General features: G+C 42.5%; 1 protein-coding gene across 2 annotated transcripts; it reads right to left on the bottom strand.

The window, feature by feature from the left end:
- Positions 1-448: 448 nt before the first annotated feature.
- On the bottom strand, positions 449-16841 carry pik3cg (phosphatidylinositol-4,5-bisphosphate 3-kinase, catalytic subunit gamma). 2 transcript variants are annotated; one of them, XM_028044046.1, is made up of 24 exons: positions 16621-16841; positions 15938-16157; positions 15668-15839; positions 14500-14762; positions 13895-13981; positions 13702-13802; positions 13438-13607; positions 13172-13359; positions 12183-12290; positions 12003-12084; positions 10678-11107; positions 10504-10602; positions 10288-10423; positions 7545-7610; positions 6875-7018; positions 6570-6651; positions 5508-5611; positions 5274-5420; positions 5103-5193; positions 4187-4317; positions 3413-3524; positions 3171-3328; positions 2989-3070; positions 449-2027 (listed from the first exon to the last, which is right to left on the bottom strand). In XM_028044046.1, the coding sequence occupies exons 2-24, from the start codon at positions 16148-16150 to the stop codon at positions 1828-1830; spliced, it is 3366 nt and encodes a 1121-aa protein (XP_027899847.1). In that variant the 5' UTR covers positions 16151-16157; positions 16621-16841; the 3' UTR covers positions 449-1827. The 2 variants fall into 2 exon arrangements, with proteins under 2 accessions (XP_027899847.1, XP_027899846.1); XM_028044045.1 differs by having other exon boundaries at positions 15938-16153.
- Between the last annotated feature and the right edge of the window lie 576 nt (positions 16842-17417).

Here is a 17417-nt window from a genome sequence, read left to right as displayed (position 1 = left end):
TACGGCGCATGTCTGCTGGGGGAGAAGAGAAAATACAAGAGGATTCCTGAAAATCTACTGGACGTCACGTTAAGGCCATATTATAGATGCGTTTTTTTTTGTTTGTTTTTCAAAGCGTCTAAGGTGAAAACGCCACAGATTCTGAGCGAGCCATCAGGTCATTTGGTGAAAAGGCACTTAAAGCTGTCTAATCCACTTACACCCTCGCTGCATGCTGCCGGATTGATAGAAAACATCTATTGTTCTCAGCGCGGGGCCCTCACACACACCCACTCTCTGTTGAGAACTCAGAGGAAGAAAACACAAGCAGCAAAATCTGGAGAAACGCAAAGAAAAGTAAGAAAGAAAAAAAGTGACTACATGGAGTCGGGCTTTTGGTGAGTCGAGGTGAGCTGGTTGCAGGGCTCCATCTGGTGGATAAAGCTCATAATGACACTCTGAGATGCACTCTTGATTTTTCATCTTTATTTGCTAAACATGTTCAAGCTTTTTCCAAGAAGCAACCCGACTTTTTCCATTGTGTTTTAAAGAAAACTCACAACACAAATACTGGTTTTAAAGAGGCAGTGTTATGTAAAATCAACTTTTAAGATTTACATTATGTCATAATCAAAACATACAGGGAGTATTGCTTTGATTCTTTCATGCATGTTTGAGAAACCCTTTTGTCTCCGGTGGCAATGATTTGGGGTAAACGCTTGGTCTCACCAAGTGCTGCCTTTTCCACTAAGCCCCTTTCAGCTCCTCAGACTAGCCAGCAACAATTAGCAAACATCTGGTAGAACTGTGCATCTGTTGAGCTCATTGTACAAACTACTTCTCAGTGAAACATTCAGAATGGCTGTAAACGACTTAATGGAGAAACGTTGTGATGACTTCCGGAAGGCGGAGTTTAGGAAAGAGCAGGAGCTTCTTAAAGAGACAGAGGTCCGATTTCAAGGCGTTAAAATTCCAAAGTCAAATTTATTTTAAGTTTTGTTTGATGTATACAAATGAAGGCAAGATAAACTGCATTTTCATTCATCATATATCATATCACTTGATCAAGTTTTGGCGCTAGGATGCGTTGCAGTTTTTTGGTTTTAGAAAACTGCAACGAAAACACTTTTTCCCCATCACAGGAGTCACATGATCAACAACTGGATGTTGAATCTGGTGCAAACAAAGAAGAAGAACACGACAGGAAGTAGCTGGAGGATAGCTCGGTTGTGTTTCTTTAATGACTTGAACAAATTTATTCACTTGGGATTTTGATTGCGTTTCTTATTTAATGGTAGAACTGCAATTGCGAAATTGTGTTATTTTGACAAAGTTTTGAGCACTTCTGCAATGGAAACGCGGCTACAGTTACTTGATTGTGCTATAAAATGGCACTATGTGCCTTGTAAAATACATAACACCGCCCCTTTAAGACAGATATTTACTCTGCATCTCAGATCTTAAAGAAGCTCATGCTTCTGAGAGTTGAGAGCCAAAAAGTTTATGCATTTTGGAGAGACGGGGAATGTTTCTCATAAGAACAAAAAAAAATACAATACAATAAAATGTACAATTTTACTCATTTGAAAGCTGCACCGATTATTGATCTCATGTGGAAACTGGTTTAAAAAAAGCTCTAGGAAAGTTTGTTTATGCGTATGTGGTCTCGACTTGGTCTTTAAAGTGCGATATAAGCGGTCTCTCTTTGGCTTTTTGCTTTAATATCGATCAAAAATAGTATCTACCTTGTTAATTCAACGAAAAATATATATATATGTATATAAAAAAGGGAAAAGCTCTGAAACAATAAGGAAGGGTAGCTGTAGCCGTCTGAGGAGAAAGTGCCGTCTACGTGGAGCGTTTCTCCACGCCCTGCTTGATTCCCAGCACCAGGTGGACGAACCAGTTGATCTGAACCATCCAGCCTTTCTCCCGGCAGATCTCGATCTGGTCCAGCAGGTGGCGCTGCGCCTCGTCCTCGCTGCGGCCGACCGTCAGCGCCTCACGGATGTACTCTATGTCCTCCTTGCTGGTCAGCTGCGGCATCCCTGAATGTCAAAGAAACGACTTCGATTTGAGTCTTGAAAAACGTTTGGAAAAAAAGAAAACGATGGCGCATTTGTTGTTTGGATGTTCAAAAGTATTCACGCATTTTCAACTTTTTCGCTTTTTTGTTCCAGTCACAAATTTCAATGTGTTTCTTTTTGGAACTCTATATGACAGGTACTGCATAACTGTAGACACTTTTATTCTGATTCGACAAATAAATCACAGACCTTGCCACACTTTTCAGATTTTCATTTAAAGTGTAGAAGTCTGTGTTTGGATTTGTCACTTAAAGCTCCTGTACTGTAAAACTCAATCATTTTTCATGCATTTTCAAAACGTTTTCCAACCTTTCCGGCACCACTATGGAGATAAAAACAATATAAATATTTTTTTTAATTCCCTGCATTATATAATTTATTATTGCTAATAATGATTTTTGTTGTGGTAGTATTTCACATGCTGCGATGAGGTAACCTAAAAAGAAAATAGCAAAATTTTATATTTTTAAATGTCAAAATTAACAAGAACAAAAAAACAACAAAAATTCCAATAACTTCAATGTGTAAAATGTAAGACAATCAATAAGTCATTGAGCAATGAGCATTAATAAATATTAAATATAATAAATCCTGTAAAGGTAAATGACCCTCCTGCTCAAATTAAATGCTAACACACAATACACAAAGAAAGTAAAAAAATATATATATAAAATAAAATTGTCCTTGCTGAGTTTTCTGGCACTTAGCGAATAGAAATAATTTGGGTCATTCTAATCAACCAAAAACAAGCTAACTTTAGTCTGATTTAAGTTCAGACAGTGAGAAAAACATATGAATTTTATTAGGTGTATGAAAATATCTGGTTTCAATTGTAGGTAAGGTTTTCTAAATTTAGGCCTTTAATGAAGCGTTAGCTTGCACTTTGTGACAAACCTGTGGCGTGAAAAGGTTTGCTGCTTACCGGTCATCAGCATCATGGAGAACAGGATGATGAGCAGGTTGGTGTGATGGCGGAGAGCGAGGTAAGCCTTCACACACACATCCTGCAACGGCGTGGGAAAATGAAGAGCGGTCATTTTGTTTCTGACTGGATCCGCAATAAAAAAACAACAAAAACAAACAATAACAAAAAATGTCTCGCACCTGGAACTTCTGGAAGTGGGGGCTGCTCTTCTTCCCCGACGTTCCCATGACGTACAGGAAGTCCGGCGTGAGCACGAAGGGAACCCACTCCTTGCTGATTCCCATGAAGCTCTTGTAGTTCCCCAGGATGTGACCGAAGTCGATGTGGAACAGGTTCCCTGCAACCGTCGGCGCGTCCTTTCAGCTGCCCGCATTTTGACCATTTTTGTAAATGTATTGTTATGTTTAAACAGACAGACTACCCGACTCTGTGATCATGATGTTGTCATTGTGGCGATCTCCAATTCCAAGGACGTAGGTGGCCACGCAGTACCCGCCACAGGAATACAGGAACCTCTCCACAGCCTGCTGGAACTACACACACACACACACACACACACACACACACACACACACACACACACACACACACACACACACACACACACACACACACACACACACACAAAGCTTGAAAACATGCAGTCACATGCTGATGTTGCATGTTATGCCAGCTGTGTGTGTCGTGTCCTTACTTCCTTCCTGTCAGGAACTAAAGGTACTTCCTACTTCCTGCTATTTGGTAAACAAACTTGCAGCAGCAAACAAAGCAACGTTCTGATTACATAACGCTACTGGTCAGTCCCTCCAGGATGTTGCCATGTTTTTTTGTGATCGTTGTTCCCTGAAATGACTGATTTTGCGCCATTTTTTTCAAAATGTTGTGTTAAAGTCACAGTAATTTTTAAGCTTTTTGTTGGATTGCAAACACAAAACTGATTCTTGGGGGCAAAACAGCATACTGCATAAATAGTAAATGCAAGAAAAAATTTATACTCTCTTTAAAATAATAATTTACTTTTTGATTTTTATTTCAAAGCACATTTTCAGCAGTTGGAGAACTAGAACAGTTTAGTATTTGACTCTTGTTTACTTCTATGATGGAAGGTATTCATTTACTTATATTTGCTCAGTAGTGTCCCTGCTGGTGGTTTTGTGTTGTGCAGAAACGTCCAGTCTGTGTTTGTGAAGGGCACCTTTTCCTCGCTGACACACTTCTCCCGCAGCCACTGGTAGAGGATTTCATCCTTGAAGGCACCGGTGCTTCCGACGACGCTCTGCTGGATGGTAGCGATCGTGGTGGCGTCTTTAACGATCTCAATCATTCCTACAGGGACGATAGAGGCAGAACGGACAGTCATGGCAACAGACGACCAGCTGCAGGCTAACCCTACACAGAGGATTCTGCTCTATTGGAGGGAATCTGGACGTCACTTTGTGGCCATCAGTTCAAATTCGCTTGTGTTCTGCAATATGAAAATGATCTGAAAAAGGAAAATCTAAAAAAGTCTCTGAAACTACAAGTGGCTCTGTGGACATTCCATAATGGCTCAACATGACTTTGACTACAATTTACAAGTTTTTAAATGTTTTTCAGTTTTCTTCCTGCAACATTTGCACTAAATTCCCACAAGGAATGACACTAAAGTAGCAGCAATATGTGTTTAGATCTGTTTACCTGGAATCTAAGTGATTAAAAAGAAAAAAATCTGTCTTCTTTTTTGTTTACCTTTATTTTAAGTACTACATATAGAGATAAAATGTCTAAAGTAGATATTTATCTAAAATGTTTTTTGTTTTCAAACGCTCATGTGACATTTGCGGTTCTAAACGAGTTTCAATTGGCTGTCTTGAGACGCTGTAAAGGCTGCAAACCCCTGGTCTAGTCAAAGTCAAGACTTAAATCCGACTGAGATGAAGCAGAAGGTTAAAAAACTCTCCAATGTGTCTGGATTAAAGGGATTCTGCAAAGAGGAGAGGGACAACATTCCTCATCTGATAGCAGACATTAGATAGATTTATCCAGTTTATTGTTGTGTGGCAATAAAGTTTGAAAAAAAAGGCGAGGGGGTGTTTTGTAGCGTAGATAAAGCATATAAGAGTGTAGCGGACCGATCTTGTTGCCAGTGGAGATGCAGCCGTACGGCAGGAGGCACAGATCCAGAGACTCCGTCTCCCAGATGGACTCCATGATGAGCAGAATCTGACAGGAGGAGCAGAGACGTGAGCGGACTTCCTGGAACCTCTGGTTGTGTGAACTTGTACGTCTGGCTGCCTACCCACCTGCAGGATGAGCATGTCCTGTCGCAGGTCATCCCCGTCCTTGAAGATGATGCCCACGGGGTCTTTGGACAGCGTGGTGGGGTCGGCGCGTTTGAACTGCAGCCACAGCGGCTTCTTCTTGGACGCCATCACCTTGCACTGCTCAATCTGTGCGTGCACACCAAAACGCAGCTGATTCGACATTGGTCCTTATGGGTGCAGATGTGTGTGCGCGTGTGTGTGTGTGTGTCTCACCAGCAGAGTCCCAGCTCTCAGTCCGGGATCGTAAGGGACTCGGAAACTCTCCGGAAGGCCCGACAACTGCAAGGTCTCCAGTTTCTGACGCAGCTGGATCACAACTGACAATCACACAGCACACACACGCTTAGCTTCACAGGAAGTCTCACACTTGAAGTGACATTTTATGTGACAGAGCAACACAACATAGAGCGTATAGAGACGTTTCAACATGACGTCACATGTGCAAGATCCCACCCCCAGCTCCCTACTGGGGCAAAAAAACTGTTCGCTGACAATGGCTAGCTTTGGTTTTAGCTGTTATCAATGTAATGCGCAAAATCTTAAATGTAAACTTGATATATAAAATAATATTTGGTACTAATTGTCAACACTCCGAGAACTAGGTAAAAAGGTCAGGAAAAAGTTTTAATTTGAAACAAAAGTAGCAAAGGAAAAGGAAGAAGGTCATGCTAGCTTGACTTTGACAATCTTAACATGTAGATGAGCTGCAGAATTCAGTGTGTTTAGAATTCAGTTAAAACAAATAAAAAAATTAAAAAGGCAGCCCACACACCAACTCTCTCACAGATCATCAGAGGTTTAAATTTGCTCATCAACACAGCGATCACTTATTAATAATCACAAAATAAACATCAAGACTGAAAACAAACCTGTAACAGACTTAATGTTCTGTTCAATGTGTGAGAAATGTTTGCCTATTGCTGTTGAATCCTGATACACAAGTGGAGCTGTTGTCAGTTAGTTGCTATGGAAACAGGTCTGTGTGTAGCGTAGCCGACACAGAGAGCAAGAAAAAAGGTAGATTAGAACGGTGGATAAGATTGATTTCTCATGCAAGTATCGGCCAATCGCCAATCTCCCAAATTTAACGGAATTTTAACAGATTTTTGTGTTGTTGTTTTATCAATTAAAGATTCAGCAAAATACATTAAAGTTTATTGTGTTGCTGGCAAAACTTTACTGGAACTTTAAGGAAGATTTAGTAAAAAAATCTCGCTTCTAAATTTGTGAGAAGTGATTTCAGAGCCACATGACTGAAGCCAGTCTCCTCCTCACCTTGCTGTGTGATGTCATATTTGTCGGCAGACATGGCTTTCATCTCACGCGTGACTTTCTGAAGGGCCTCTGTCATCTCCACCTGGAGAGAGTCAAGTTTGTTAAAAACTATACTCTGTATCCAAAGGGTTAAAAAAAAAACAACTAAAAACTGCAACAGGTGGCTCTACCAGAAAAGGATGAGAAACAAGAAGCTTTCAGAAACGGAACAAATACTCCAAATGACTTTTTTTTAAAAAAATCATAACACTCTGCTGACTGAGGATCGATTGTGATTATTTTCTGTAGAGGGGGAGACTCTTCACCTGCTTCCTGAAGTCCTGCAGCATGTTCTCCCCGCAGCCTCTGAGGTAGGCCTCCAGCAGCACGGCGTACCTCTGCTGGTAGTGCATGGACTGGGCAATCTCACTCCGCAGGAACCAGAACAGAAAATGGCCGATGCGCTTACTCTGTGGAGAGGAAGAAATGATTAGAAATGTCTGAAAAAAAACAAAACAGAGGAAATACAAGTTTATTCAAGGCTAGGTGTTGATTTTACACTGGAAATATCATAGGGGTTTTTTATATCCCATGTACATTTTCACTTCCTTGTAACTCTCTACAACCAAAGTACATGGGTCCTAAAGTCCGGTGGTTCACTTAGATGCAGCTTTGATAACATACTTTTTTTCTTTTTCTCCTTAATATGTTATAACAGGGATGCACTAATTGCAGTTTTCTAGCCAATCATCAATCTTTAAAAAGTCTGACTTGCTGATTCTGATTTTTATTTATTTTTTTGTCTGGAAAAACGAGACAGTGGCTGATTTTCAGACCTTTGCAGAGGAAGATAAGATCAGAGAAGAAGATCAGTCTCACATGTGTCGGCCGATTTACGTCTCCCAAAATGAAGGAGATTGTGGCCGATTTATCCAGTTCTAATACTATCCAGCTATAGAAATGTAAACACAGGAGCACTCTTGTTGTTGAACTTACCCTCAATGCTCTCTTCAGCAGGAACCTGACCAGGGCGCTGTCATGGTACGGCTCAAACTTCACCGCCTGCAGGAGAAGACAGACACACAAACATGTCTGCCTGTCACAATGCACTGGTTTTCTTTTATTCACATATATATGCTCAGTAATTACCATATTATGGGCAACTGTAACCATAGAAACTATGCCAAAACACCCAACATAGAAAGCTTTAAACCAGCTAAGACTAAATTGAGACAGATTATTTTTAGGTTTTGATCATCCAAATAAACTGCTGTTCCCTTTAAAGGCAGACGACAGAAACCAGAAACTTAATTCACAGTTGGAAAAAAAAAGTTGATTATATCGGTAAAAAGGTTTCTAAACTGCCAAGAGTTATACTGTTTGCAGATGACACACATGTATTTTGTGGTAAAAAGAATTTAAATCAACAACTACACAACAACGGAAGAAGAGACTGATGAAAGTTAAAGAACTAGTTTGACATAATTAATAGGCCTGAAAACCTAAAGAGCTGTTTTAGGCCCTCAAAGGTTGTAACAGATTATGGTTTTTGTTAGAAAATTAACAAGGCTTTAAAAACAATTGAAATCATCCGTCAATAACAGCCTTCAGCAGAGGAAAGTTAAATCAAGAGACTTAACCAGTATATCCTGAAAACAAATCTCTCCAAGAAAAGCATAAACAAGCTTTTAGCTTGTCAGAAGGAACGGATACAGAAATGCATTTCTGCATTATTTGGACACCAGAGCAGAGGATGTGCTTGGCAGTCCGGGAAAATAACCTTATACCTGCTGTGAAGCACAGAAGTGGAAGTATCATGGTTTGGGGACGCTTGATGAAACACAAGCTGCTGTTGTGTTCTGGGTTTTTTTCCTGTTTTGGCGTTCAGCTGTAATAAAGCCACTTTCTGTTGTCTAAAAATAAATTTTAAAAAAAGATGACGAGAGCTGAATATGTAAACATTGCTCTTGAACAAAATGAATATTTCCTAGCATTTCTATAACTTTCCACATTAGTAAGAGCAAAACAAGTGAAACAAAGTTCATATCCATCTAACCCTCCTGTGCTCTGACATATAGAGCAAACATAAAAGTGTTCTTATCAGTGATAAACAACCGCAGCTCATAAAGAGGCTGGATTATTATGTCATAAAAGTCATCCTGTTGACTTTCAACCAGGAAGTGGCATCATTTCCACACAGGTCCACAACCTGCACCCAGTCAGTGTTAAGTATCGTCTTTGTTGAGCTGTTAGCAAGTCATGATAGCTTTTAGTCAGAAGATTCTTTTGTTTTTTTTTTGTTTTTTTTGCGAGACTGACTGCTACTACTTTATTCAGGACAAATAAAGTATTTCTGAACTGAAACAAATTTGACTGAAGCAATGAAGGAAGTGAAAACACAGAGCCTATTGTGCTCACCTGGGGGAATCTGTAGGGTGAGCTATGGATGCAAGGTCAAATATAAGGAGCAGTTTGAGCTGAAATTCCACCTCTTGAACGGCTTCCTTACGAAACTTGTAGTAATGGGGAAGATAAATGCTTTCCTTCACTGTAAAACATACTTACTGTATTTTCACATTCCAACGTCTGTGTTTTCACTCCCGTTCTGTTATTCAGCGGTTAATCTAAGATTAGACTTTGCGGCATTCGAAAACAGATCAGACGGAATGACGCGAACGCTGCCTGCTGAGTCACTCCCACACATTTACAGAGCGCTTCATCCCTCAATATTAGTATTTATATAAACATTCAGTACTAATCCTCCACCGGCGATTAAAATGCACAGCATGCAGAGATGAAGTCTCATTTTCCTATCCAAGCAAAGGGCCCTTTGTTGGCCTCAGCTGACGCTTGTTGCTCATGCAAAGCTGAGCGCAGAGTCAACTATGGAAACACACCAAGGAGAAGCGTGAGGCGTGAGTCAGCTGTTTCCATTGGCTGGTGAGCTGGAACCGAGACATGAGGAGCCTTCAGTGAAATGAGCAGCAGCTCAGTTAGTCCAATTATTAACTCTGACCAGAACCGGATTCTGAATTCATATTTCAGACACACCGGTCTGTGAAACACCAGCACTAACAGTAACCCGGTATGAACAGTAGCTGCTGCTTTCACCTAATTGGTTTAATGATTATGGATTGATTATTATTAGTGCAAATGGCTACCTATGTGGTGTTGTACCCAGAATAGGGCCCAAACATGTTGAAACTCTAGAACTTTTAAAAGGTAAAATGTAAAACTGAGGCAAAAAGAGAGAATGAGGGAATAAAAGGTAGACAGAATGAAAGAATAAATATAAGAAAGAAAAGAGGCGGAAAGGGAAGAAGGACAATAAGAAAGGAAATAAAAGACGAAGGAGGAGAGCGAGGAAGGAAACCAGGGTGGAAGGAAGGAAGAAAGGAAGGAAGGAAAGAAGTAAGGAAGAAAATAAGGAAGGAGTGAAGAAAAGAAAGAAGGAAGTGAGGAAGAAAACATGTATCAAAGAAAGGAAAGGAGGGAGGAAAAAGGCATCAAAGATCACACCTTTGATCCCAATAGACTTGCTCTATGTAGAACACTGACAGATGAACAGAAACTAATTTCCTCTGAAAAAGTGACGGGACCTAAAGTACCACAAAGCTCCTTCATTTCCTAAAGTTTAGACACTAACGGGTTTTCAAACATCACATATTTCAAACTGTCCACCTGCAGCCTCAGGTTAGCTGTAACGCCTGTTAGCAGATAAACACGAGATATGACCCACCTGGACGAGCTGGAGGAGATACCGGAGGACGTCATCGTCCTCCAGCGTCTCCAGCTTCCGCACTGCCATGGATCGGACCTGGGCATCCGAGTAGTGGCAGTCTAGCAACTGCATCGCCAGACCAACATCCAGACCACTGAGGAGCAGCAACGTGCCAGCAGGTCAACACAACATCGTCACTACAAACAGAAATGTGTACCGCGGCGTCGGCTTTACCTGGTGTCCCAGGCATTGCTGCGATCCAACAGGCAGTGAGTAGCCAGGACGTCTTCCTGTTTCCCCCATTTGACTGAGCCCAGCAACTTCGGGTAAGCCCTAAGCAAGATTAATGATTAAATTAAGCAAAAAAGTAATATATAGTATAATGTGATTGGGAAGTAAAACAAATACCTCGGATCACGCATGCACTCATGCCTGAAGTGCCACAGCAGCTCTTTGTCCTCTGGACTCAGGGGATGTAAGGGATCGGTGGACACAATCGCCTCAAACTGCTTCTTCAGGTGGTTGGGCATTTCTCTCTGTCCTCTCTCTCCTCCGTCGCCCTCCTCACCGCCGGCCCCACAGTCCCTGCCCACTTCCCTGCTCTTGGGCAGCACCACCGGGTAGCAGTACTTGTCCAACAAGATGGCGATGGCCATGGAGGAGGCCTTGTCCGGGTTGGTGGCTGACGTGAGCTTGTCCGCGTTGATGCTGCTGCTGCTCTCCTCGCTCTTTTCGGGCATCTTCCACATGTGGAGGGTGAACTCGCCTTGGCGGAGGAGGGAGCGGTGGTCGATCAGGAGCAGGTTGACGTAGTACAGGAGGCGGTTCTTGGTCTTTCCTGAAAGACAGACAAAGAGGCACGATGATAGAGGGTTCTCTTGTTGATGGCGGCAAATGGCACTGATCGCAAATGATGAAATGGCGACACCTGAAGAGCGTGTAATGCTGGAAGATGAGGACGTCCTGGGACTTTTGTTTCAATATTCTTTGCTAATGAAGTACAGTGTGAAACAACTTAAGCAAAGGAAGAAAGACACAGGATGCTTTTTCTGGCTACAGACTGTGGTAGCTAGGACAAGCTAGCACCAAGCTATCTGGGCCTACCTTGCCAAGTAACCGCTCGGCAATCAGTTTGGTAAAAATACTGATTTGTCGGGCGTGCCGTGGTGGCGTAGGGGTTAGCGCAACCCGTATTTGGAGTCCTTCAGTCCTCGACGCGGCCATCGTGGGTTCAACTCCCGGACCCGACGACATTTGCCGCATGTCTTCCCCCCTCTCCTTCCCTGTTTCCTGTCAGCCTACTGTCATATAAGGGACACTAGAGCCCACAAAAAGACCCCCTGGAGGGGTAAAAAAAAAAAAAAAAATACTGATTTGTCAATGCGTGATAGTTCTTTGTCCAATTCGGAAAAGTCTGTGAATGGATTAAATCTCCTGTTGAGCCATGGTGAGAAACACTGCCAGGAGCAGCTCGTACAGTCAGCTCTGTGTCATCTAAAAGAGTTCTTCATCTTGAGTTTATTTGCTGTTGGCAAATAACTATCGGTAGGCATTAAATTGTACATCTTTATAACATAAATCAGCTGATCACAAACAAAATCAGCTGTTCAGACACATAGATGTTTCCCCAAAAACACATCTTGTTTGTCCGAGACTAAAATGGCCATAGTGCGCTGTTCTAAATTTAATAGCTTCACTCATTTGCGATCAGTGCTGTTGTAACTGGATATTACCTTCGAGGGTGGAGGTTCCTGCTGTGTTGTCGTGGTAGGAGCTTTTGGAGTTGGGGGTTTGGGGTTGCTTCCCGCAGATCACCTGGATTTAGTTAGAGTGTTTCAGAGCTAGCCAAGCGACCCTATTTTCACCAAACACGACAAAATCTACAAAACAGTAGTGAAGGTAACCAGATGTACCTGCAGGTTGAGGCGTGCCCCTTTAGGTAGGTCCTTGATCTTTATGTTAAACTCCAGCCAGCAGTTCCACAGCACTTCTTCATTAAACGTCTTGGAAGTTGTTCTTTCCTAAAAGAGTTCATTGATGTCATTTAGGGTTTTAACGCGGTCACTGCTCATAACTTCAAAAAATCCCCCGGAATGGTCCCTTTAAGAGTCAGCCGCCTTACATTCAGGATTCAAATGACGTTCACAGGAATCGGAGGACAATGTTGGCCTGTATTCATGCTGTCAGCCGTAGCGTTTATTGTCTTCACACCGCATCCGAAATGAATAAGCTGATCATGCAAATTCAGGATAGTTTAACAGGATTGTTGGTGGCTTATGGTTTCCAGGGAAAACGCAGCAGGAAACTGTGTGTGTACTTGACTTTTGTCACAGCAGCAGGTTGTTGGTATATGGAGAATGCCTGTGTATTCATAACATATTATAGCCAATGTATTTTGTGGTGATTTTGTGTGATGATTCTGGTCACTAGCCATACACTAGCCATTCGATTCTCATCTCCTTTCAGTGCTCTGTCTAGAATTTCTCCCACTGACCTGGATTCCTCCAATAGAATTTAAATCGGGCCAATCAGCAAATCAGAAGTTCTGAATGACGACATTGATTTCCTGCTCTGTTTTGGAATAAAAATTTCTCGTATTTATACCGTTGAACGTAAATCACAGTCAAATGTTAGCGATTGGGTAAAAATTTAAACTTCGACACAGGGTCCAGACCCTCTGGATGAAGCAAAGTGTAGAACAAAAAGCTGTTTACATTTTTTTTTTAAACCAGGCTAGTGATGAACAAACACAATCTAGTAGGTAATTTTCTTTGTAAAAACATCCTTCCACCTTTGTGTTGGCCACATGAATTCCTAGTGAAATACTTTGAGTTGTTATGTGGTAAAATGTGAAAACGTCTCTCTAGTGTGTATGGAAGTCTCATCGTTCAATGTGTCCAACCTGAGCCAGAAGCTGCTGCCCATGGAAGATGCTGGCCTCAATGAAGACCGTAAGCTCTGGGACTTTGGGGAGCGTCGGGATGTCGATTCCAAGCACTTTGACTCTGAACTTCCTGTTGCAGTCCCACATGGAGATGGTGAACACTCGCTCATGGTCTTTCTCAGCAATGGTCAGCTGTTCGTGGGTGCCTGTGATAAACCTCTAGAGTTTAATTCGGCTCATATTTGAGTAGAAATAAACAAACCGCGGCGTTTAAAAATTGCAACCTGCGACTCCTGTGCAGTCATCCACTTGGGCCCAGTCCTCCCGCTGGACCAGATCCAGCTCCGGATCAGGCGGAGTCTCCAGAACCAGGTGGATCTCCTCGCCGTTCTTGAGGGACTGACGGATCCAGTTGAAGCTCTGCAGGGCTTTCTCTCCATACAAATACTCCTCTCTTAGTGTGAGGCAGAAACAACAATAACCAACTCCAGCCTGACCACACCGACCCCAACGGGAAGTTTCCCAGGGAGTTTCCACACACTGCATACCTGCCACACACACGCAACACAAAGTCCTCGTCGCTCAAGTGTTCAGGGATTCCCAACAAAACCCTTTTATTGGCCGTTTTTGCAAAGAAGCTCGCCAATACCTAAAACACAGGGGAAAGATAGAAACGCTACAGGAAATGGTATTTTTACCAAACAGGAAGAGGTGCATGGTTCATGTGCTATATTTATCAACCTGTGAAGGCGTATCATCAATGGAGACTTTGATAGTCTGGCTGGAGGTGCTGACATGGATCACAACCAGGATGTAACCATTATTAACCTGGAGATTAAGGCACCATTTTGTTTGTCAGTAGTTCAGGAGGAAATGTGAAGAAAATCATTGATATTAGATATGACATGTTGTTCCTAAATCACCAAGAATCATTGATTCTGAAGGAAAACGCATTCTGACTGCCTGAAAAGCATTCACGCAGGGTGCAGAACGAGCGACGCACATTACAAACTAGTTCACAGCAGCACCACTCGAAGCTGGAGGCTGCCCACATGAAACAGGAGAATGAGATCGAGTCGTGCTGCAGCAGCGCTGCTTTAAAGGTGTCACCACAAATCGCAGCGCAGGTCATGAGTGAGCCTTCCTCCTTCATAGTGGGCAAGGAGTGGGAAGTGAGCACTTCTTAGCTGACGGAGGTGGTTGGTTGGTCGGTTGGAAAATATTATTACATTTGCAGTTGAAGAATCCAAAACAAATTTTATCTGTAGTGTTCTAAACTCTTTTTTTCCTCTCAATAATCACAGGTGGTCAGTCGGGTGAAGAAGGGGTTCTGGAAGAGAACGCACCTTGGAGAGGAGGTGTTCGGGCAGCGGCTTCCGGGTGACCCAGGGGTCCATGGAGTAAAGGTTGGCGTCCCGGTCCGACAGCTCGATGCGTCGCGGCGTCAGCAGCTTCCTGCGGGTGAACTCCAGCTCGTCGTCGTGGACGTTGCTAACGTCAGTCACGTCGTAGCCAATCAGGTAGTTGAGGTAGCGCTGGTACTGCTGGGACTCGTCTGTGGGCTGCGGGCGCGGCGCCAGCTGGATTCGACCCACGTCTCTCTTTAGAGCTATTGATACGCAAAAAACAAAACACCTGAAGTTCCTGCCGGCACAGTTTGGCTGTCATACAGTAGGATTTTTTGTAGTAGTTCAAAGAAGCTACATATGCTAAGCTAAAGCCAACAATGTCCCAAACAGATCACAATTGGTATCAAAACCCTTACAAAATCTTTTTTTTTTTTTTTACCTGCTACAAAAATGTTCACACAGTCAAGGATGGCCTCTATTGGACTTTGTGGTCTTAAATAGACAGTTACTCATGTTTGGATGTTTGAGGAGAGAAACCAGTCCTTCAGTTTTTATGATAATGCAACTTTTGTCTTTAAGTTTTGCTGACACACAATTTCTACAGAGTTGTACCGATATGTCTACAAGCTGTGTTAAAAATGAAAGAGGGAGAAAACGAAGAGAGAGAGCCCTTGTGTTGACTGAAAATATATGGCAGAATGTAGCTCTTCTTTTGTTCCTATTCTGGGAACGAAATGCAGTTCCATTTTAGAAGAGCCCCTTTATTGTGCAAAGAAAGGGGAAAAAATATGTTTAAAACATGTTTTTATTCTGTGGCTTTTAACACACGTTGAAAGTTTTGCTCTTATTTCTGCTAATGTTTTATTGTTTCTATTGGGGGTTTTTTTGTCCTTTGCATATCTTGAATGTTTATTGCTTTTGTCTGTACAGCAATTTATTGCAGCTATTGCTGCTTTAAAGAATTTATAAGTAAAATAGTAAACAATAGTTAGTTTGTTTTTCCCAGGAGAATCTTTCCATTGTCCTCCAACATGGCTGCTGGCTACTGCAGGTGGGATATTGTACTCCATACAGTAAGAATACATGTTAAGAACAAATCCCCGTTTTTTCCCCCCACTAACAGTTATGATAGAAATAGCTTCTGGCTCCAAGAGGCAACCAGTACCTCTCCAGTAGCGAATGCAGTCCAGCGTTTGGAAGACCTGGTGCTTGTCGTAGATCTCGCACACAGTGCCTTTCTTCTGATAGAGGAGGATGCAGTGATCAGGACAGAAGCGCTGGTAGAAGTCGGGACAGAGGTTCAAAGACACCGCCTTCATCCAAACTTGGGCTTTCACCTGGAAAAACGACAAACGGGCAAAACATGTTTCATCCGTTCGCTGGGGTTAAAGTGGAAGAAAAAAAAGAAACAAAGAAATCCCTGAGCATCCCCAACCTGTTCCACAGTCCAGTTCCCGGCCACCTCCAGCAGCAGAGAGTCGGGGCTGCTCCCGCCCCGCGCTGCTGTGGGCAGCACAAACTCAACGCTGATCTGATCCATGGAGGCGGAGGAGGCAGAGGTGATGGCTTTCTTCCTCCTCCTCCTGCGGCTGTCTTCCCGTGCCACTTCGCGCTCTTCGTCGCTCACCTGGATCTGCTGCCTGTCCATTGCCTAGCTTGGACACAACGCACGCTGTTAATCATTACCAATGACTTTATTTTTGACAGAAATAATCAATTCGCTTAGTGGAGCCCTGAATGACTCGTCCCAAAACTGCTCAAGCTACAACAAACGCGAAGAAGTCGGTGGAGTTTCCCTTCTGCTTCTTTCTGCATCAGCAGAGGAAGCTTTGAAAAGCAGGAAGCAAAAGTCAAACAGCGTGGATGGACTAGAACAGCTCTCTGTCAGCTGTTTTGGGTCCGACGCACTTTTAAGTGCGGACTGGAGAACGACAGCAGCTAAGAGTAACAGCGCAGAGAGGTAAAAAATAAGGGATAAAACAAAGAGAGGGAGAGAAAAAACGCAGCCACCATAAGAGTGAGATACAGCAACAGGTTGTGGTGTAACGGTACAGCAGGAAGCAGAGAGGCGCGTGTGGCTTTACGCACACAAACATAAAGCTTTTAATAAGGACTCACCGAGGAACGCAGAAGGCGACCAACCCCGGAGCTGTCGACGAAGAATTCGGCATTTATGCTAAATGACGAGCTCCGGAAACAGTGAATAAAATCAGGGTTTTCTGGAGTTTGTGCTCAGGAACTGCTGGGGGGGGGGGGAAATGCTGCGCCTCCACAAGTCCACCAGAACTTGTCAAAAACTCGCCCGCTACGTTTTCTCTAAACTGAACAGCAACCCGCAACTTCCGCTTTGTCTTCAAACTAAAACACCGCTGTACAGGAAGTGAATCGCACTGCGCGTGCACGTTTGAAGAAGCTGGGACTATAACTTCATTCTTCAAGTGATTAAACTAACTAATTACATTAATTTAAAAAATAAATAAATTATACTGACGGTAAATATATTTTATCACTTTACAACAATGCACCTTTTAAAGCAATAACAATAATACTATAACTGCTAATAATAATAATAATAATAATAATACATTTTCTAAATATTAATAATTAGGTATTAACCTGGCATTATCTTGTCTTGTACTGCTTGATAATATTCGTGATGCTGAGTACTTTAGATGGGAGTTTACCTCCCTCTTGTGGCCGCGTAAAGTATAGCTGAAACAATTTGGAGATTTTTTTCCTCCGCCTTACAACATATTGTATTATATCTGTATATATTAAATATATTTCTATTTTTCATTTTTGTTTTTGGATTGGTGTTTATTTTCGGTGCATCACTGACAAGTTTGGGAATAAATAAGATGCATGGTGTAAATGTTGCACACTGCCACTGAATAGTGCCAAACTACGACCAGTAG

Source organism: Xiphophorus couchianus, chromosome 17 (assembly GCF_001444195.1).
Source record: "Xiphophorus couchianus chromosome 17, X_couchianus-1.0, whole genome shotgun sequence".
NCBI classification, from domain to species: Eukaryota; Metazoa; Chordata; class Actinopteri; order Cyprinodontiformes; family Poeciliidae; genus Xiphophorus; species Xiphophorus couchianus.
The sequence above is the reverse complement of the archived record's forward strand: the minus strand, read 5'-3'. Positions and strand labels throughout refer to the sequence as shown.